Source organism: Eulemur rufifrons, chromosome 8 (assembly GCF_041146395.1).
Source record: "Eulemur rufifrons isolate Redbay chromosome 8, OSU_ERuf_1, whole genome shotgun sequence".
Taxonomy (NCBI): Eukaryota; Metazoa; Chordata; class Mammalia; order Primates; family Lemuridae; genus Eulemur; species Eulemur rufifrons.
This window is the reverse complement of record NC_090990.1, coordinates 30,162,415-30,184,620: the sequence shown is the minus strand read 5'-3', so window position 1 is coordinate 30,184,620 and position 22,206 is coordinate 30,162,415. Positions and strand designations below refer to the sequence as shown.

The window sequence follows — 22,206 nt, the reverse complement described above, 5'->3', positions numbered from 1 at the left end:
GTTTTGAATTTTGATGAAGTCTGATATATCAATTTTTAATGTAATGGTTAGTGACTTTTGTCTGCTATCCAGGAAATCAACCAAGGTCATAAAGATTTCTCCTCTGTTTTCTTCTGTAAGTTATATAGTTTTAGATTTTACATGTAGGTCTATGACCCATTTCAAATTATTTATGTATGGTATATTTAACTTTCCTGATGAATTGTTCTTTTATCTTTATGAAGTATTCTTAATTTCTTAAAATACTTTTTGTCTTGAAGCCTACTTTGATACCAGTTTAGCCACTCCAGCTTCTTTTTTTTTTTTTTTTTGAGACAGAGTCTCACTCTGTTGCCCAGGCTAGAGTGAGTGCCGTGGCGTCAGCCTAGCTCACAGCAACTTCAAACTCCTGAGCTCAAGCGATCCTCCTGTCTCAGCCTCCCGAGTAGCTGGGACTACAGGCATGTGCCACCATGCCCAGCTAATTTTTTCTATATATATTTTTAGCTGTCCATATAATTTCTTTCTATTTTTTAGTAGAGGTGGGGTCTCGCTCTTGCTCAGGCTGGTCTCGAACTCCTGAGCTCAAACGATCCGCCCACCTTGGCCTCCCAGAGTGCTAGGATTACAGGCGTGAGCCACCGCGCCCGGCCCACTCCAGCTTCTTATGCAACTTCATGGTATATCTTTTTCCAGTATTTTGCTTTTTAGTCTGTAAATATCTTTGTATTTAAAGTTTGTCTCTTTTAAACAGCATGTAGGTAGCCACTGCCTTTTGCTTTTTAAATTGCCTAATGATCTCTGGCTTCTAATTAGAGCACTTAGTCTTTATATTTAGTATGATTATTGGTATGGTTTCTATTTTGTATGTGTGTGTGTGTTGCTTCATTTCTGCAACCTTTGGGATTAATCAAATAATTTATAGTATTCTATTTTATTACTTCTATTGACTTCTTAGCTGTGCTCTTTTAATTATTTTTTTAGTAGTCAGTCTAGATCTTAACAGTATTTACCATTAACTTAACCAAAGTCTGTTTGGAGGTGATATTATACCACCTTTCATTTTACACCTCTCACTTCATACCATCTACTATCTACTTCTTGCCATCTATTTCACAAATATAATTATCTTATATCAGAATAATTCCGTTTATCCACCTATCCCTTTCTTTGTGCTATTGTCATATCTTGTGCTTCTATTTACATCATAAATCCCACCTTAGGATTTGTGTTATTCACTTTAAACAGTTGTCTTTTAATGAAATTATGTTGAAGAAATATTTTGTTTGTTATTTACCTTTTCTCATGTTTTTTCCTGTAAATCCAAGTTTCCATCTGATCCTTTTTACTTTCAGCCTAACAACATCCATTGGCATTTCTTGTAATGCAGATCTGCAGGCAACAAATTTTGTATGCTTTTGTTTATCTGAAAAGGTCTTTAGTTTACCCCCAGAATATTTTTTCTTGATATGGAATCCTTATTTTGCAGGGTATTCCCACATTTCAGAGTTTTGAAGATGTTCCATTGTTTTTGGCTTCCATTATTTCTGATGAAAAGTCAGCTGTACGTAATGTGTGCTGTCGTTTGCCCACCTCTCACCCCTCTTTTTGGTGTCTTTCAAGATTTTTTCTATCTTTGGATATTCTCAGTTTGACTATGATGTGCTCTGCTATAGTTTTCTTTGTATTTATTCTGTTCAGGGTTTGCTCATCTAGTATCAGTAAAAAGAGGTTTTCATCCAAATTTGGGATATTGTCAGTTATTTCTTCAAAAATTTTTTGGCCTCATTTTTTCTCCTTTTCTATTAGAGTCCATTTAAAATAGGATTAGACTGTTTGACACTGTTTCACAAGTCCTTGAGGCTTTATTAATTTTTCTCTTTTTTCTTTTTGTTCCTCAGAATGGTTAATTTCTACTGATCTTCAAGATCTCTGACTCTTTGAGTCTATCCAATCTATTGTTAAGCACATCTGATGAACTTTTGATTTCAGTTACTGGACTTTTTAATTCTTGACTTTCCATTTGGTTCTTTTTGTGTATGTTCATAGATAATTGATGCAGTAGATTCAACTAATTGCTTTGATTCTGGAGCATTAGGGTTTCTGTGTAGTCTCTGACCAGTTCCTGGACATGAAACTTGCTCAGGAGACTGCTTCCCATGGGTTTTTATTAAAAGAAGATATAAAGTACTACCCTTATCTGTATAGTGTTTAGGAACCCCATGAACCTAATGTAATCTTTCATCTGATTTCTTACATCATCATTGATTTTTTAAGATCTTGGTTTTTAATATGAAACAAAAGTAATTAGAAGAATTGAGATTTTTTAAAAAGAATGAAATGATTATAGTGATAAATAACTTGGATTACTATGTCACTTCTAACTGGTCTCCTTCCTCTAATCTCTGCTTATCTTTTCTCTATTTTCTTTCTGCATTACTGCCTTAAGGTATGGCATACACACAAAAATACAAGCCTACTTCTGTTGCCCCATTTTCAACTCCAGGCCACAGGTGCATGCTCCTAAACGTTATATTCAAGCCATAATGTAGTATGTTTCTTGCATTTATGATCCGGTTTTATATCCTCATATTTTTGCCTATACTCTTCATTGTATCTAATGTAATTGTCTTTTTCCATCTTACTCATCCTTTAATGTCCAGCTCAAATGTCACCATTTCTTGAAAGGAAATAACCTTCCCTAATTTATCTACTTCAGCTTTTAAAAATTAATTGCTTCCTTCTTTTTACCCTCATGGCTCTTTGAGCATTTGAGCACTATTTTAGCTTCTGAATGATGTAGCTGACTGTACATTGATCTGTTGTACTCAATTGGGAGTTTTTTATTGATAAGAATTGAGTCTTTGATATTTTCATACCCCCTCATAGCACCTAGCATAGTGTCTCATATACAGTAGATGCTTAATACATGTTTATCACAAGAATGTCTTTTCCTAGTTAACTAAGAAGTCACTTGTTTTATTCTTCTCACACTTTTGTAATTGTACATTAATTTTTTTGCTATTTTAAATTAAGACTGATCTTTGGATGTTCTAGAAATTGTCACTTTGCTTCCTTTTACTCAGACCTTTTCTTTTGATCAATAGGTCAGGGGTCAGGACAACTTATTTTACTTCTTGACATTGATTAACATCTACTTTGAAATTGGGAGAATCTTTGGAGTTCTTATTCTTCAAGTAGGTGAATTGCTTGACTTTCTCTGACATTAGTGACTATTTCAGATAACTTTTATCACAGACTAAGATGGTCCAAACGAAAGCCAGGAATTAGGTAGAAATCAGGGGACTTGCGTTCTTTCTGGATAATACTTATGCTGACTGTGCTTTGTGACAAGTGACTTTTGACTGTATTGGATATACCCTTATTAGATCAGAGCTCCCTGAGTCCTTTTGTCCCCTAAATTAAAAAATATTTTTTATTGAAATATAACTTACACACCATAAAATTTACCATTTAAAAGTATATGATTCAGTAGTTTCACTGTATTTGCAAAGTTGTGCAGCCATCACCACTATCTAATTCCAGGACATTTTCATTTCATCACCTCAAGAGTCCCCTACCTTTTAATAGTCATGCCTCAACTCCTGTACCTCAAGCTCCTGGCAACCACTACATTATTTTCTGTCTTTATGAATTTGCCTGTTCTGGAGATTTTATATAAAATACTTATAAAATATGTGGCCTTTTGTGTTTAGCTTATTTCACTTAGCATAAGGTTTACAGGATCACCCATACTGCAGCATGTAATACTATCATATTCCATTCCTTTTTATGAGTGAATGATGCACTGTTGTATAAGTATGCTACAATTGTTTATCTGTTCATCCAGCTGGTGGACATTTAGGTTGTTTCCACTTTGGGCTATCATGAAAAATGCTACTGTGATCATTTGTGTACAAGTTTTAGTGTAGACTTAAAATTTTCATTTTTCTTGAGGGTATTTTCATTTCTCTAGGAACTTCTCTAGGAATGGAATTGCTGGGTTATATGTTTAATCTTTTGAGGAACTGCCAGACTATTTTTCAAAGCAGCTGTACTTTTTTACATTTCCACAATTATGAGGGTTGTAGTTTTCCACATCTTTGTCAACAATTTTTATAGCGTGTTTTTTAATATAGTTATCCTTGTGGGTGTGATTTTATTATGGTTTTGATTTTCATTGCCTTAATGGCAATTGATGTTGACCACATTTTGATGTGCTTGTGCATTTGTATGTCTTGTTTGGAGAAATGTCTATTCAGATTCTTTGCCCACTTTAAATTGGATTGTCTTTTTATTATTGAATTGTAGGAGTTTATTATATATTTTAGATACAAGTCCCTAACCACTTTTACATAATTTGAAAATATTTCCTTTAATTGTGTGGTGGATGTGTTTTTAGCTTTCTTTTTTAAAAAAAATTTGTATTGATATATAATATTTGTATGTTTTTATAGGGTACATGTGGTATTTTGTTACATGCATAGAATGTGTTAATGATCAAGTCAGGATATTTGGGGTATCCATCGCCTTGACTGTTTATCATTTCAAGGTGTTGGGAACATTTGAAGTCCTCTGTTCTAGCTATTTTGAAATATACAATACATTGTTACTAACTTTAGTCACTCTACTCTACTATTGAACTTTGGAATTTATTCCTTCTGTGTAACTGTATGTTTGTGCCCATTAACTAACCTTTCTTCATTCTTCCTCATCCACCACCCGTAAGCCTCTGGTAACATTCTGTTCTCTCTCTCCATGAGATCAACTTTTTTTAGCTTGTGCATATGAGTTGAGAACATGCGATACTTATACTTGTCTTTCTGTGCCTGGCTTATTTTGCTTAACATAATGACCTCCAGTTCCACCCATGTTAATGCAAATGACAGGATTTCCTTATTTATGGCCAAATAGTATTATGTCTATTTACCACATTTTCTTGATCCATTTATTTGTTGATGGACACTTGAGTTGATTCCATATCTTTGCTATTGTGAATAGTGTTGTAGTAAACATGGGGTGCAGGTATTCCTTTGATACAATGATTTCATTTCCTTTGCATAAATACCCAGTAGTGGGGTTGCTGAATTGTATGGTAGTTATATTTTTATTTTTTGAGAAATCAACATATTGTTTTTCATAATGGCTATACTAGTCTACATTTCCACCAACAGTGTATGAGAATTCCCTTTTCTCCACATCCTTGGCAGCGTTTGTTATTCTTTTTTTTGCATTTTTTTTTATTTCAGCATATTATGGGGTTACAAAAGTTTAGATTACGTATATTGCCCTTGCCCCCCCGCCCAGTCAGAGCTTCAAGCGTGTCCATCCCCCAGATAGTGTGCATTGCACTCACTATGTAGCATTTGTTATTTTTTTGTGTTTGTAATAACCATTCTAACTAGGGTAAGGTGATAGCTTAGTGTGGTTTTGATTTGCATTTCCCTCTTGATTAGTGATGCTGAACATTTTTTCATATAGTCTGGATAGTAGTTACTTGTTGGATGAGTAGTTTGAAGATATTTTCACCCAGTCATCAGGTTGTTTCTTCACACTGTTGATTGTTTCCTTTTCTGTGAAGAAACTTTTTAGTTTAATAAAGTCCCATTTGTCTATTTTTGGTTTTGTTGCCTGTGCTTTTGAGGTTTTAGTCATAAAATTTTTGCCTAGACTGATGTCCTGAAGTTTTTTCCCTGTTTTCTTCCAGTAGTTTTGGGTCTTAAGTTTAGATTTTTAACCATTTTGAATTGATTTTTGTATATGGTAAGACATAGAGGTCTAGTTTCATTCTTCTGTATATGGATATTCACTCTTCCCAGCACCTAATGTTAAAGTCTCCCCCTACCCACCAGTGTTCCAATACCATGCTGCTTTGGTTACTATAGTCTTGTAATTTATTTTATTTATTTATTTATTCATGTATGTATGTGTGTATGTATGTTTACCCAAGCTGGGGCTGGGTCGGATTTTACTTTATTTTATTTTGTTTATTTATTTATTTTTATTTCAGCATATTATGGGGGTACAAATGTTTAGGTTACATATATTCCCCTTGCCCCCCGCCCCCAGTCAGAGCTTCAAGCGTGTCCATCCTCCAGACAGTTTATTGCACTCATTTTGTATGTTTATACCCAACCCCTCCTCCCCCCTCCCATCCGCCCGACGCCCAATGAATGTTATTCCTATATGTGCACTGAAGTATTGATCAGTTAATACCAATTTGATGGTGAGTACATACAGTGCCTGTTTTTCCATTCTTGTGATACTTCACTTAGTAGAATGGGTTCCAGCTCTATCCAGGATAATACAAGAGGTGTTATATCACCATTGTTTTTTGTGGCTGAGTAGAACTCCATGGCATACATATACCACATTTAACTCATGTATTAATGGGCACTTAGGTTGTTTCCACATCTTTGCAATTGTGAATTGTGCTGCTATAAACATTCTAGTGCAGGTGTCTTTTTTATAGAATGTCTTTTGTTCTTTTGGGTAGGTGCCCAGTAATGAGATTGCTGGGTCAAATGGTAGTTCTACTTGTAGCTCTTTGTAATATATTTTAAAGTCAGGTAATGTGATGCCTCCAGCTTTGTGGCTTTTTTTGTTGTTGTTGTTGTTCAGGATTGCTTTGTTTATTCAGGCTCTTTTTTTGTTCCATACAAGTTTTAGGATTTTTTTTTTTCTATTTTTGTGAACAGTGACATTGGTATTTTGGTAGAGACTACATTGAATCTGTAGATTGCTTTGAGTAGTTTGGTCATTTTAACTATATCAATTCTTTTGATCCATGAGCATGGTGTGTCCTTCCATTTTTTGTGTCCTCTTCAGTTTCTTTTATCAGTATTTGGTAGTTTTCCTTGTACAGGTCTTTCACCTCCTTGGTTAAATTTATTTCTAGTATTGATGTCTTTTCCCAGCTAGTTCATTACTGGTGTATATAGAAACACGACTGCTTTTTGTATGTTGATTTTTATGTCCTGCAATATTACTGAATTTATTTATGAGATCCAAGAGTTTTTTGGTGGAGTCTTTCTGGTTTTCTAAATGTAAGGTCATGTCATCTGCAAACAGAGACAGTTTGACTGTGTCTTTTCCAATTTGGATGCCTTTTTATTTTTGTTGTTGAGATAGAGTCTCTCTCTCTGTTGCCCAGACTAGAGTGCAATGGTATCATCATAGTTCACTACAGCCTCAAACTCCTTGGTGCAAGCAATCCTCCTGCCTCAGCCTCTCAAGTAGCTAGGACTACAGGTGCATGCCACCACATCTGGCTAATTTTTCTATTTTTTTTGCAGAGACAGGATCTGGGTATGTTGCTCAGGCTAATCTCAAACTCCTCAGTGTAAGTGATTCTCCAGTCTCAGCCTCCCAAAGTATTGGGATTACAGGCATGAGAGACTATGCCTGGCCTGGATGCCTTTTCTTTCTTTCTCTTGCCTAATTGCTCAGGGTAGGACTTCCAGTGTTAAATAGGAGTGGCAAAAGGGCATCTTTGTCTTGTTACAGTTCTGAGAGGAAAGGCTTTCAGCTTTTCCTCCTTCAGTATGATGTTAGCTATTTGTCTCATATGACCTTTATTATGTTGATATGTGTTCCTTCTATGCCTAATTTGTTGAGAGTTTTTTATCATAAACATTTGGTCTATCTTGGAGAATGCTCCATGTGCTGATGAGAACATGTATTCTGCAGCTGTTGGATGTTCTGTAGATGTCTGTTAGGTCCATTTATTCTAAAGTATGGTTTAAATCCAATGTTACTTTATTGATTTACTGTCTAGGTGATCTTTTTAATACTGAGAGTGGGGTGTTAGAGTTTCCCAGCTATTACTGTATTGTAATCTATCTCTCCCTTCAGATCTAATAATATTTGCTTTATATATCTGTATGCTCCACTGTTGGGTATACATATATTTAGAATTTTTATATCCTCTTGGTGTACATTATATAATGACCTTCTTTGTCTCTTTTTAATGCTTTATTTTTTTTTAAGACATCTTGCTGTGTTGCCCAGGCTAGTCTTGAACTCTTTGGCTCAAGTGATCTTCCTACCTCAGCCTCCTGTCTTGTTACCTTTTTTGATTTTAAGTCTGTTTTATTTGATATAAACATAGCTACTCATGTCTGCTTTTGGTTTCTGTTTGTGTGGGATATCTTTTTTCATTTCTTTACTTTCAAGCCATATGTGTCTTTGCAGGTGAAGTGAGTTTCTTGTAGGCAGCATATAGCTGGGTCATTTTAAAAAAATCTATGCAGCCAGTCTCTATCTTTTAAGTGGAAGATTTAATCTTTTTACATTTAAGGTTATTATTGGTATGTGAGGACTTATTTCTGTCATTTTGTTAATTATTTTCTGGCTGTTTTTTGTATCGTTTGTTCCTTTCTTTCTCTCTTGTTAGTCACTGCAATTTGGTGCTTTTCTGTAGTGGTAACATTTGAATCCTTTCTCTTACTCATTTGTGTGTTTACTGTAGTGATTTTTATACTTTGGTGTGTTTTTATGGTGGTAGGTATCATTTATTCACTATTGTTATTGTATAGGTGTAGGACTCCTTTAAGCATTTCTTGCAGGGCTGGTGTAGTGGTGATGAATTCCCTCAGATTTTGCTTGTCTGGGAAAGACTTCATTTCTCCTTTATTTATGAAGGAAATTTTGCTGGGCATAGTATTCTTGACTCACAGCTGTGGCCCCACCCCCCACCCCCGCGCCACCCTTTAACTATATCATGCCATTTTCTCCTGACCTGTAAGGTTTCTACTGAGAAATCTGCTGTTACTGTGGTGGAATTTTCCTTATATGTGACTAGATGTTTTTCTCTTGTTAGTTTTAGATTTCTCTCTTTGTGACTTTTGACAGTTTGACCATAATGTGCAGTAGAGAAGACCTTTTTGGATTGTATATATTTGGGGATCTCTGAGCTTCCTGTATCTGGATGTCTAAATCTCTTGATAGACTTGGGAAGTTTTGAACTATTATTTAATTAAATAGGTTTTTTGTGCTTTTGATCTTCTCTTTATCTCTGGTACACCCAAAATGTGTATATTTGGTTCCTTTATGGTGTCCCACATATCATAAATTTTTTATTTTTTTGTGTGACTGAGTTATTTCAAAAGACCTGCCATCAAGTTCTGACAATTGTTTCTTCTGCTTGATCTAGTCTGTTGTGGAAGCTCTCAAATGAATTTTTTATTTCATTCATTGAATTCTTCACTTTTAGGATTTCTTTTTGGTTCTTTTTTTATGATATCTATCTCTGGTGAATTTCTCATTCATATCCTGGATTGTTTTTCTCATTTCTCAGTATTGTTTATCTGCATTCTCTTGTATCTCACCGAGCTACTTCTTCAGTGTTACTATTTTGAATTCTTTTTCTGGTATTTAATAAATTTCTTTGTCATTGAATATGTTGGTGGAAAATTACTGTTTCTTTGGTGATGACTTTTTTGGGGGAAGCTTTCAGTGTCTTGTGTTTTTAAGTTGATGTCTGTGCCTCTACTGTAACAGTTGCTTCTTCCAATTTTTGGGGTTGGTGTTCATAGGGAAAGAATTTTCCTGAGGATGTAGCTATGGTTTTAGTTGAGTAGGACACTTTACCTTTGATTCTGGGTACACACAGTAGTGTATTCTCCATATGATTTCTTTGGCTGTGAACAGCATGAGTGGTGTCTTTGATTTCCTCACTAACAGTCTGCAGGTGTTAGTGGAGGCTGTGGTGAGGTTTTGCTATGGATGGGGAAATGCCAGGTGAGTCATTTCTCAGGCCCCCATGGTGGCAATGGTGGGCTGAGCATGCCTGTCCTTGAGACCCTGGGCAGTGTATAAGGGCTCTGGTGTTACCAGGTCCAAATGGTCCAATTCTTGGGCCTCCAGGTGGCCTGCTTGGGTTCTGGCAATGGCAGTGATGGGCTTGGTGTCCTCAGTCCCCTGGGTAGCATGCTCGGCGTGGGTGATGGCAGTAGAGGTGGTGGGGCCTCATCTCTAAAAGGAAGAAAAAAATTAGCTGGCATGGTGGTGCTGCATGCCTATAGTCCCAGCTATTCAGGAGGCTGAGGAAGGAGGATTACTTGAGCCCAAGAGTTGGAGGCTGCAGTGAGCTATGATGACACCACTGCATTCTAGTCCAGGCAACAGAGCGGGACTCTGTCTTTAAAAAAAAAAAAAAAAATTAAGTATGACGTTTTTTCTTTGCCTATTATTCCCTTTCTTCTCACCATGTCTGACCACAACAATTCTTAAGCTAATGTTGGATTTAGCATTATATGGTGATTATTTATTTGCTTTTTATGTGCTAATCACTACACCAGCAAACAAAACAGATAAAAATCTATGCCCTTGAGGGAATGGTCTTATGGAAGAAGAATAACAATAAACAAAGAAAATACATAAATTGTTTAGAATGTTACACAATTATAAATGCTGTAGAAAAAAATATAAAGTAGGGTAAGGTTGAATCTATTGTGTATTGCAATTTTCAAGAGAGGGAGCAAGGCAGGATCATTGAGAAAGTGATATTGAGCAATGGCATGAAGGTGGTGAGAGAGTTCACCATGCAGATATCTTTTCTGTCTTCCTCCTCACATTTGAGGACTGAGACTTTCTTTTTTTTAATTTATATTTCTAGCGCTAGCATTGTGCCTGGTACATGTCAACCCTTGATGAATTGTCATTAACAGAAGGGTCGTTTACCTTTCTGGTATCTGCCTAAAGTTTGAGGAGTTTAGCCGTTTGATTTTTCAACATGTGTCATTTTCTCTGTTGTTGGATTAGATAATATTCACGATTATGTCCACCTATAGCTTGTTATCCTTGCATTCTCTTTTTGATAATAAACTTCACTAAAAATATTTTGTCTACTGTTATTGTCATTTGCCTTTTCTTGTTCAAAGTAGGGTGCAGCAAATGCTAAATGAAAGATAAATCTTTGTGATTGGGCAAATTATATATCTTTTCTAGGCATAACTGTCTTAAGTAGTTAAATAAAAGTTATAGTAGATTATTTTAAAGGTCCCATTCAGCTCTAAAATTTAGAATTTGATGAATATTTGTGTGCTTGCTGTTTCATAGAAGTTGTTGTTGAAAAAGAAGAATATTTTAAGATTAATACAAAATAATATGAGGTCAAATATTGTAGGAGGGAATATTTTCATTTTTATTTTGTTTAACCCTCAGTATCCTATTAGGGTCCATTGGACCCAATTTAATTTTTGAGTATCTATTTTAAGCAGTTCTGTTTTTAAAGATTAATATTTTATGCCTTTTTATCCTTTCTTGAGAGTCTTCCAAAGAACAAATATAAATTTTATATATTTTTTAAAAATTGAATAAAACTTACTTTATTTTACAATTCCTATATGGGACTCTTTTATAAATCTAAGATGCATTATGGGATCTTGGTGATCTTATTTTTCCTATATCTTGAAATGATTTCATCCTCCTAAGAATGATTTCATTGTTATTCATTAATTTTTCTCCACTGTGCCCAAACACTAAAATAATAAGAATGCAGAAGAATGATTGAATGACCTAGAATGATGATTCAATAATGAAATCATCACCATTATCTTTTTGTTTTCTTATTGTGTTGCCCAAAATATTATGTCATCTTTCAAGAAGGTATTAAAAAAGTATATAGATACCATCTTGTCTTTTTTTTTTTCTTTTGGCTTTCATTTAACATAATTGAGAATTTAGATTTTTTTTTTCTCATAATGACAAAGGAAAGAGAATTGACAGAGGATGATTACCAACATCAGTTAAATTTGAAGATGAATACAAAGAGACAGACAACAATACTATAGACTCTAATTGTGATGGTGAAGTTGAATAGATTAATTTTCTCAAACTCAAGAAATATTGAATTAATAATATATTTCTAAAAACAAAAAGATATGTGGTACTCTAATCTATTTAGTTGTCCAACAAGAAGGTTTTCATAATGCAGTATTTTCTGTCTAGAATCTGAATCATTCCATTTTGCTAGAAGAGCATGTCACCATATTTTTTTAATCTTTAATGATGTTCGTGTACCAGAATTTACTTGCTGTGCTTCATAAGTGGACAAATCCTGAAATCTGGTGTGTATACAAAAGTGCTTGCAGGGAAATAGATGATATAGAAATGAAGGGGTTAATTGGATTTATCATCTAGTTGGAATTTATAAATCTAAATTTGAAAAATGTTCTATGCAGTTATGGGGCAGGGATAACTATCCTTCAGCCAAATTAGGAGCCATCAAAAATTTCGTATGTATTGCATTTTGAAAATGTAAGTACAAGAACCAGAAATAATAATACTCTAGAATCTATTAGAGATGTATTCGAAATCTGGAATCAGTATTTGCAAGATAGATAAGTTTGTTTTAGTTTTATGCTTGACAGATGTGGGCAGTTAGTTGCACTGGAAACATGTTGACATTGTGCCTGGCATTGTGAATATAGAAGTGAATAAAATGTCCCTACCCTTAAGGAACTCATAGCATAGAAAGGGATACAGACCTGTAAACAGAATTGTAATGTTAAGTGCAATCAATGGTCTAAATATGTCAAAAATATAGAGATCTTGCAGAGGGAGAGAGTGATGAATTCTTGGGTATGGCAGAAAGATCAGAGGAATCCTTTAGATAATCTGAGGTAAATTTTGAGGGTAGAACATGAGTTTGTCAGTGTTAGGGTAGATATTACAGATGGTAAGATCAGCATGTAGGACAGGCACAGATGCGTGAAACAACATGGTATATTCAAGAAACTATAAACAGATAATTCACGTCAAGCATAAAGTATGAGGATTGATAGATGAGAGCTGTATTTTCCCTCATTGTTAAATGTTGCCTGAAAAAACAGCCAAGGAGGATTAATGAAATAGTAGAGGCAAAGACTAAATTTGAATACTATCACTGGGATTTATTGTAAAAGTAGGGTACACGTTGTATTTCTGTTTCTGAAATGCATATCTACCTCCTTTCCCTCTTTCCCTTTCTTGAACTCCCCCTTTATTTACCTCTTTCCCCAAATGTGGGTGTATTTAGAGAGAGAAGCAGGATGATTGAGGGAGATAGGAGCTAAGAATCAAGACCTTGGTTCTGCTCCTGGCTCTCATATCCTTGGTTGGGCAAGCCACTTCATCTTTCTGAGCTTTGGTCTCCTTGTCTGTATAATATGTGCAAACTATATGATCTATGCTTGTCAAAATAGATTTTTTTTTTTTTGGAGTCACAGTTTCTGAATGCCTGGAGCACAGTAGGTGCTCAATATGTATTTTTAAATAAATGGTGTGAGAACTTGTATCAAAAAGTAAAAGAGAATAGTTAAATTGTGACAGAGTAAGCAGTACAAGATTTATGTACAGGCCATTGCTTCTCAAGATGCACTTGTTATATAAAATGTGTTCAAGTGACATGCCACGGAACAGAAACTACAGTATCTTCAGCATAAAAATCTTTTACAGTTTAATATATGATGTAGTTATTCTGTGTGTTCAGTTGAGAATTATTACATATTAAAAATGTGGTTGATCATTTCTCTTTTAAATTGAACCGTGGCAGAAGTTCTTGGACTTGGGTTCTCCAGCTTATGATTGTTTTCTCTTTAATCTAGTTCTAAGTGGACTTTTTCCCCTCATATAAACTTTACTTTTCTCAGTTCAAAATTAGTGTTTCTTCTCATGTCGTATTTGCAAAATGTTTGCTTTTGGAGTAGAGGATTATAAAAATCCATTTTAATGTTATTGGGTTGCTGTAATATACTGTTAATAGAACTTACTTCTTTACCTTTAGGGATCCTATTGGGCAATAGATACCAATCCGAAGGAAGATGCGCTGCCTACTAGGCCAAAGAAGAGGGCGCGATCTGTAGAACGGGTAAGAGCTCTTTATTATAAATTTAGTCTGAATATGTTAGAAATATAGATTATAAAAATTCGTTTCCAGTATAGCAAGTATAACCATAATGAAGGTAAGATTTTATTTGTGTAGCAGTTTATACTTTTCAAAACATTTTTTATATCATTATTTTATTTGATCTTGAGTGAGGTGGGCAGTTCAGGAATTAAGTAAAAGATTTTGTCATAATTAGGGCATACCTATTGCCTGAAACTGAATCCAGCACTCTTGAGTTTTAATTTAGTACTCTGTCCTCTGCATCTACAACATTGAGGACTAGTTTGTATGACACAACTAGTGTCTTTTGTTCATGTGTAAACAGCATCAGAATTTTATGTAAAAAGTCAAAATATTTTACACATTTTTGACTTTTTAAAAAGAGACGAACCTTTGATGGAACAGAAAAGTCTTTCTACATTGCTAAAGAGAAGTGATTTTTAAAAATGCAAATAAGAACATCTTTATGTCCTAAATGAAAAATAAAGCCTGGTTGTTATCTCCAGCCTAATATTCTTAGCTCCATTGTGTGGAACACTTCCCTTTTCCCTCCATTTACGTGAACATAAGCACATGCTCTCTCTCCTGTTATTATAGTATTTCTTTCTGTTTTCTTAATTCTTGAGTTTATTAATGTCTTTTTCCTTTTAAAAATTTCTTTCATCTTCTTACCACTGTTTCTTCATCATATAATGGTCCTGAAAACCTGAAAAAATATTGAATAAAGTTTCAGTGTTTTTCAAGATATTGAAAAAATGTTGAATAAAGTGGTGAGATGGATGGATTCTTCTATAGGAGTCCTGTGTTTCTCTTCTGGCATTACCACTTACTAGTTCTTGTGACTTTTGGCAAGTTGTTAAATTTTTTGAGCTTCATTGTCCTCAGCTGTAAAAGTAAGAGGATTGCGGTCCTAACAGCATAATAACAACAATAATGGTAGTAGTAGTAGCAGCAATACTAATAATAGGAAATTATATTGAGTTTATGTGCCAGATGCTTTTTAAAGGATTTTATGCATATTTACTCATCTAATTTTTTTTAATAACTCAAAATGATGAAACTGCCGATGAACATGGATGTTAAATAAGTTGTCTGAGGTTACTAATAAGTACCAAAGCCAGAATTTGAACACAGGTGGTCTGCCTTCAGAGTCTGTGCTGTGTACAACTACACTGTTGTGCCACTAGTATTTGCTATGCTGAAGACTTCAACACTGAGTCAAATTTCTTTTCATATATGCATATTCTTTTGTCCTTGATTTAAAAAAAAATTCCCTACATTTAATTCAAACATATATAATTAAGTAACATAAATGTGATTATAAATGACAGAGCAAGTACTAAATAATTAATTTGTTAGACCAACTAAAGTGAGTCAAAACAGAGGCCTGGGAAGGCCTCCAGGAAGAGGAGTAAGACTTAGAATTTTGATGCAGAAGTGTAACTGCTTTTTGTGTAGAAAATAAAAAATAATTCCACTTGGAGAAAACAGCATGCGTGATTGACTGGTATGCAAGACGTACAGGTGAGCATAATTGATGATCCTTTTAACTATAGTGCCTGCGGGAGTTGGGGGAACTTACAGCCTTCTGATTTCAAGATTTTTTTTTTTTTAAGGCACCAAAGGAGGCCAAAAAAGCTTCGTCTTTCTCTGCCATGCCCCTTTTAATAAAAGGATGTCTTTTGTAAAATTTGAATTCAGTCAAAATGCAGTCAAGGATCCAGAAGGCCACAGGTTGCCCACCACTGTTTGGGCAGAAAACCTAAAAGCATAGGATCAAGGACTTTACTTTTATTTCACAACCTATAGTTTTGAGAAATGAATCAAAACAATTAAGAAAGATACTTACTCTTGACAAAATACCCATTGCAAGAGGAAGATGCTGAGTAGATGGAATTGTAATGGTAATGGCCTGGGGTACGGATATATACATGAATGAGAAGATTCTCTAGAAAACTAGCATGGTATCAGGTTTCTGAATACTGTATATACCCATAATTGTATGTAATATTATTATTTTTTCAGTTTACTCTGACAGATCTTTGTTCTGTAGATACTATGTACCAGACATGGTGCTAGGATGCTGAGGGGCATACCAAGAAGAATGAGATATGATAAGACACATAATTTTAGCACAAGGTAAAGTACAGAAGGTATTTTAAGAAAGATATAAAATATTGTGTACGGAGGAAGAGAGATTATTTCTTACTGGTACTATCTGAGAAGGCTTCATAGGTTATGTGACTTGGTTTTTAGGTGGAGATAGGCAGGGCAAGGTAGAGAGGACAGCATTCATTGAGCACATATTGAATGTTAAGTGTCTGTGGTGAGCAGGCACTGTTCTAGGTCCTGAGAAAACAGCAATGAATAAAACAGACATCTTCTGCTCTCGTGAAGTTTATATTCTGATGGAGGAGGGTGTTCAGGGAGGAGGAGGAGACATGAATAAACATAAGACAACAGGTCATGATTAAAGGTGTGGAATAGAGAAGCATTGGGATTTGGGAGGAAACACAGTAGTTCATTTTGTCTGGATAAGATTTTCCTTTTTGAAGTTAATTGGCATTATAAAAACTCACGCCAGTTATTGAGAGCGAGAGGTCAGAACGTACCTTTCATGTTCTGAGCACTGAGCTAAGTGTTGGGGGAACAGTTGTTAAACAATATAGACTCATACCCTCTGCTCATGAAGCTCTTACTTAAGCAGGGAAGATAAACTGATAGGTAGAATGACAGTACATTCCTCGTGTTTATTGTCTCAGCATAACTACTAGTTCCGCATTCATTCTCAAAATAGCATTTGGATGATAAATTATGTGGTCACTGTAAGGTAAGGGCCTTGAAAACTGTGGGGCCATATGGCAGAGAGGCATAACTTAGTCTAGGAGTCAGGAAAGGTTCCTTTGAAGAAGTGATGTTCAATAGAGGCCTGATAGGATAGATGAGTAGGATTGGGAGTGTGAAAACCTGGTGGTAAAAAAGAGTACCCCCAAAGTGCACGGTGTCCACAGGTCAGTATGGCTGAGCATGAAGTCCCAGAAAGGCAGTGATTTCTTTCTTTCTTTCTTTTTTTTTTTTTTTGAGACAGAGTTTCACTCTGTTGCCTGGGCTAGAGTGCTGTAGCATCAGCCTAGCTAACAGCAACCTCAAACTCCTGGGCTTAAGCGATCCTCCTGCCTCAGCCTCCCGAGTAGCTGGGACTACAGGCATGCACCACCATGCCCGGCTAATTTTTTCTATATATATTTTTAGTTGGCCAGATAATTTCTTTCTATTATTAGTAGAGACGGGATCTCGCTGTTGCTCAGGCTGGTCTCGAACTCCTGAGCTCAAGCGATCTGCCCGCCTCAGCCTCCCAGAGTGCTAGGATTACAGGCATGAGCCACCACGCCCGGCCCGGCAGTGATTTCTTATTTTTCACTTTTCCAGTCCTTATTAGTTTGTTTTTATATTAATTAATAAATAAATATTCTCTTTGACCTTTTTGCATTTTGCTTTTTAATTTGGCCTTGCTTGTTCATTTCAGCCAAAGGATATATTGTTTGCTTATTAATGAAAAGTACTCTTGTCCACTGGAAGCTGCTTAGGATAGAAAAAAGCAAAATTGGTTGGATATTATCTGTGGAGTGTTTTGAAGACTGGCAAGCAATTAAACTATTCCAAGGGAATTGGTGTCTAGGAGTAGAAGAGGGAAGACATGTCTTAGGTAATTCTTTGTTAAAGAAATGCCTTGAAACATGAGTGCTCCAGATCACCAGTGTAGTTTGTCTCTTTTATCATGTTAATAATCAGAATCATATTCTCTGTTCATTGTTTGATTTCCACCCTTCCCCCCTTTTAAATTAAATGTTGTGTCTTGGCTATTTTCTAATGTTATTCTTTGCTTATAGGAACCTATTATGCTAAAGCAGTGGTTCTCAATGTGTGAGGCTGTTTCAGGGAGTACATGCTTTCAAAACTATGTTCATAATGCTGAGATGTTCTTTGTCTTTTCAATTCATTATCTCACAAGTTTTCCAGGAGCTGCATGACCTGTGATTTTGCCATAGATTGAAGGCCATAGGCAGACATGATAATCCAGCTATCTTCTATAAGGCCAAACATTAAAGCAATTAAAAAATATATAAATTAAAGCCATTCTTCTCACTAACTTTTTTGTTTTGGAGAATATATTTTTCATATAAAATAATATTTTTTAACATATAGTGTTTATTATTGATTCTAAATGAATTAATAAATATTAAATATCTATTTTAATTTCTAATAGGTAAATATCAATAGATATAATAAATTATATAAATAAGAGCTCTTTGGGATCCTCAATATTTTTTAATAGTGCAAAGTGGTCCTGAGACCAAAAAGTTCAAGAACTATTGTGTTAAAGGAAAATTTTGTATCTATGCTAGACTTTTCTTTTGAGAAAAGAAAGTATGTCTGCCATGGTTTGTGTTTCCTCAGAAGTAGATAAGGAATTGAGCACAGGTAGTTTATCTCCTGGAGGCTTGATCCTTCGAAAGTGGGGCGAGACAGGTCAGGGTAAAAGTCAGTAAAGTGTGCATTATCAAAGCAGTTATCAGTGAACACCAAACAGCTCAGTCACACTGGGGACTCTGGGAGGCAGTTCAGAACTGTTGGGCAATGAGTGGGTTATTTATCCATCAACTCTTTTCCCTTGCTGAATGATGCTTCTAGGAATATTAGCTTTTCAGCACTTCTGACCTGCCCTGCACAAAGCCAAAGCATTAGATCCTAATCAGAAAAACCCTCAAGCAGGGAATTGCAAATTTGTTGTAAGCAGACTTGAGGTGTGTGGAAATGAATGCAGAGGAGAAATGGGAGGGTCTGACAGTGTTTGCCACATATGTTTTCTTTTTGTATTCTCTTGGTGGAATGTGTTTTCAGATCCTTTGTGTTCCTCTTATTTTTGTTTTTTCCTTCACAGCCTCCTGGATTTTCATAGCATTTGACCTGTTTCTTAAATTGGACTCCCAACCCAAAAATCCTTAAAAGACACCTTTTGTGTGTGTGTGTGTGTGTGTGTGTGTGTGCACGCGCGCGCAAGTTGTGTATGGGCACAACTGTTCCTCTTAAATTAGTAGACTGAAGGTGTATCTTTTAGAGTATATTGTCTTGTAAAATTGAAAGAATCTTTTCTGGTCACTGCTTAGTGTTTGCCTAAGTGCCACATTCAGAGTTAAAAAATATAAGTGACAAATTCAGCACTGTCATAGAAGAAGTTGAAATACTGAATGTGACTATTGCATATGGGTGGTGAGGTTAAATATTTACTGTGTTTCTATTAACATGCTTAGCATAAGGTAAGAGACTTTGAAAGAGTTATGAGTAGGAAATAATGTACCTGTTAGAAGTGTAAAATTTCTGGATATTTTAAAGCTGGCGGTGAGGATAGGGGCTTCCAGTGGTAGGAACTGAAAATTCTTAAAAAACCCCCCCAAAACCTAAACATTAGATTGTGTTATGTTTTAGCAACATTTAAGGATCTAAAGTTCCTCTGTTTTGTTTACTGTGTAAGAAGATAGTAAAATTATGAGCAAAGCCAAGTTATGTTATAAAGTTATGAGGTGTCATTTTTATTAAGTACAAGATTTAGGGGAAATGGTGTAGTAGTCCCCACTTATCCAAGGGGGTGGATACAGTCCAAGACTCCTAGTGGATGCCTGAAACTGGATAGTCTCGAACCCTATATATACTATGTTTTTTCCTATACATACATACCTGTGATAAAGTTTAGTTTATAAATTAGGCACAGTAAGATACTAACAACAATAACTAATAAAATAGAATGATAACTGCAACAGTCGATCTGATAACCAAGAAGGCTACTAAGAGACTAATGGGCTGGTAGTGTATACAGCATGGATATGATAGACAAAGGGATGACTCACATAGATGGTATGGGGGGTGGGATGGCACAAGATTTCATCATTCTACCCAGAATAACATTTTATATATATATAGTTTGTGCTAGTATATAAAAATGTAATTAATTTTTGTGTATTAATCTTATGTCCTATAATCTTGCTGGTTCTATAATAATAGTTGTTTGAAGATGCCTTGGGATTTTCTATATGTATAAACAATTATATCATCTGCAAATAGAGACAGTTTTCCTGTCCCTTTCCTTTCTCCTCCCTCCCCCTGTATCTGTATATTAATATTTGAAGTTGTGGCTGCATTTAGCTGATTCCCGGTCTTTTTTTTAGCCTCTGTGACAATCTCTGCCTTTTCACTGGATCATTTACCATTTAATGAAATCGTTAATATGGTTGATTTAGGTCTACATTTTGTTTTCTGTTTGACCTCTGTGGTTTTAGTTCATCTCTTTCCCCTCTTCCTGCCCTCTTTTAGATTTTTTGGATATATTTTAGTATTTCATTTTAATTTATCTATTAGCTTTTTAACTATTCTTCTTTATTTATATCTAGAGATTTCAGTATACATCCCTAACCTTTTGCAGTCTACTCAGAGTTACTACTGTACCACTTCACATAAAATGTAGAAATCTCCCAACCATATAGTGAGGGAAGGCATGTTTGCCCCTTCCTTCACTATTCCTCATAGTTGTAATACGTATTATGTAAGTATATGTTGTAAAAGTCAAAAACAGTGCTATAACTTTTGCCTTAAATAGTCATATGTGATTTTTTAAAACTTAAAAGGAAAACAATGATCTTTTATATTTACCTAGATGTGTACCATTTCTGGTGCTTTAATTCATTCCTCAAGGTCCAAGTTTTTTCTCTACTATATAGTAATTTCCCTTCTGCCTAAAGAACCTTCTTACAGTGCAGGTCACCTGGCAACAAATTCACTTAGTTTTTCTTTTTCTGAAAATGTCTTTATTTTACCTTCATTCTTGGAGAATATTTTCATTAGTTATACAGTCTAGGTTGGCAGTGTTTTTGCTTTTAGCACTTTGAAGATGTTCACTGCCTTATGACCTTCATCATTTCTGATGAGAAATCCGCAGTTTTTTCCCCAGTGGATGTTCCCCTGAATTGATATGTTGTTTTTCTCTGGCTTTTTTCTATCTTTGTCATCAAGAGTTTGATTATGATGTACTTAAGTATGGTTTTCTTTCAGTTTATCCTTATTGGGGCTCACTGAAATTCTTGAATTTGTAAATTTGTCTTTCACTGAATTTCCAAAGTTTTTAGTAATCATTTCTTCCATATTTTTTCTGCTGGTTTCTCTCTTTCTCGAAATCACAGGTATACATTAGACCTTTTTGAGATTGTCCCATAGCTTTCTGAGGCTCTGTTCTTTTTTTCATCAATTTTTTATTGTTGTTTTTTTCTAGATTGGATTTTTTTTTTTTTTTTTTTTTGAGACAGAGTCTTACTCTGTTGCCGGGCTAGAGTGAGTGCTGTGGCATCAGCCTAGCTCACAGTAACCTCAAACTCCTGTGCTTAAGCGATCCTCCTGCCTCAGCCTCCCGAGTAGCTGGGACTACAGGCATGCACCACCATGCCTGGCTAATTTTTTCTGTATATATTTTTAGTTGGCCAGATAATTTCTTTCTATTTTTAGTAGAGACAGGGTCTCACTCTTGCTCAGGCTGGTCTCGAACTCCTGACCTTGAGCGATCTACCTGCCTCGGCCTCCCAGAGTGCTAGGATTACAGGCGTGAGCCACCGTGCTCGGCCTTAGATTGGATATTGATCAGTGTTCACAGATTCTTTCCTCTTTCATCTCCATTTTAATAATAGGCCCATCTATTGATACTTTGGGGTTTTTTGGCTATTGTATTTTTTGGTTCTAAAATTTTGATTTTGTTCTTTTTGTACTTTTTATTTCTCTACTGAAATTTCTTTTATTATATTTTTATTCAAGTGTTTTTTATTTTATTTCACTGAGCCATAATTATAATATTAATAGTTAACTTTAAAATCCTTGTCTCATATTTCCAACAGTTCAGTCTTCTTGGAGTGGGCATCTGTAGTTTGCCTTTTCTCCTGAGAATGGGCTGCATTTTCCTGTTACTTGTATGTCAGGTGATTTTGGATTATATCCTAGACATTGTGAATGTTAAGTTTTTATAGACCTTGCTTCTCTAATAATCTTCTATAGAATATTGATATTTTAATTTTAGCTGGCAGTTAATTGTGTTACACTCAAACTGTAAGCTTGCTCTTTTACCTTCTGTGAGCAGTGGTTCCAATTTCAGTTTGATTTTTTAAGCCTCTGCTTTGATGCAAATCTGTATATGTGTGGTTCAGGGGTCAGCCTGATACTTTTGTGTTGTTTCATACTCGGGATTATGGGACCTTTTTCAACTTTATGCCCTATGGGATTCCCTTCTCTCTCTGGTGGCTGACTGTGTTAACTTTTCCCTG

The 22,206-nt window shown here is 35.3% G+C and overlaps 1 protein-coding gene across 5 annotated transcripts in view; it reads left to right on the top strand.

Moving 5' to 3' along the window:
• Positions 1-22,206, top strand: part of FOXJ3 (forkhead box J3) — a 124,404-nt gene that overhangs the window by 65,864 nt on the left and 36,334 nt on the right. For all 5 annotated transcript variants that reach the window (XM_069479801.1, XM_069479802.1, XM_069479803.1 and 2 more), the window contains one exon: positions 13,748-13,831. In XM_069479801.1, coding sequence (XP_069335902.1) covers positions 13,748-13,831 — 84 coding nt within the window. The remainder of the gene's footprint in view (positions 1-13,747; positions 13,832-22,206) is intronic.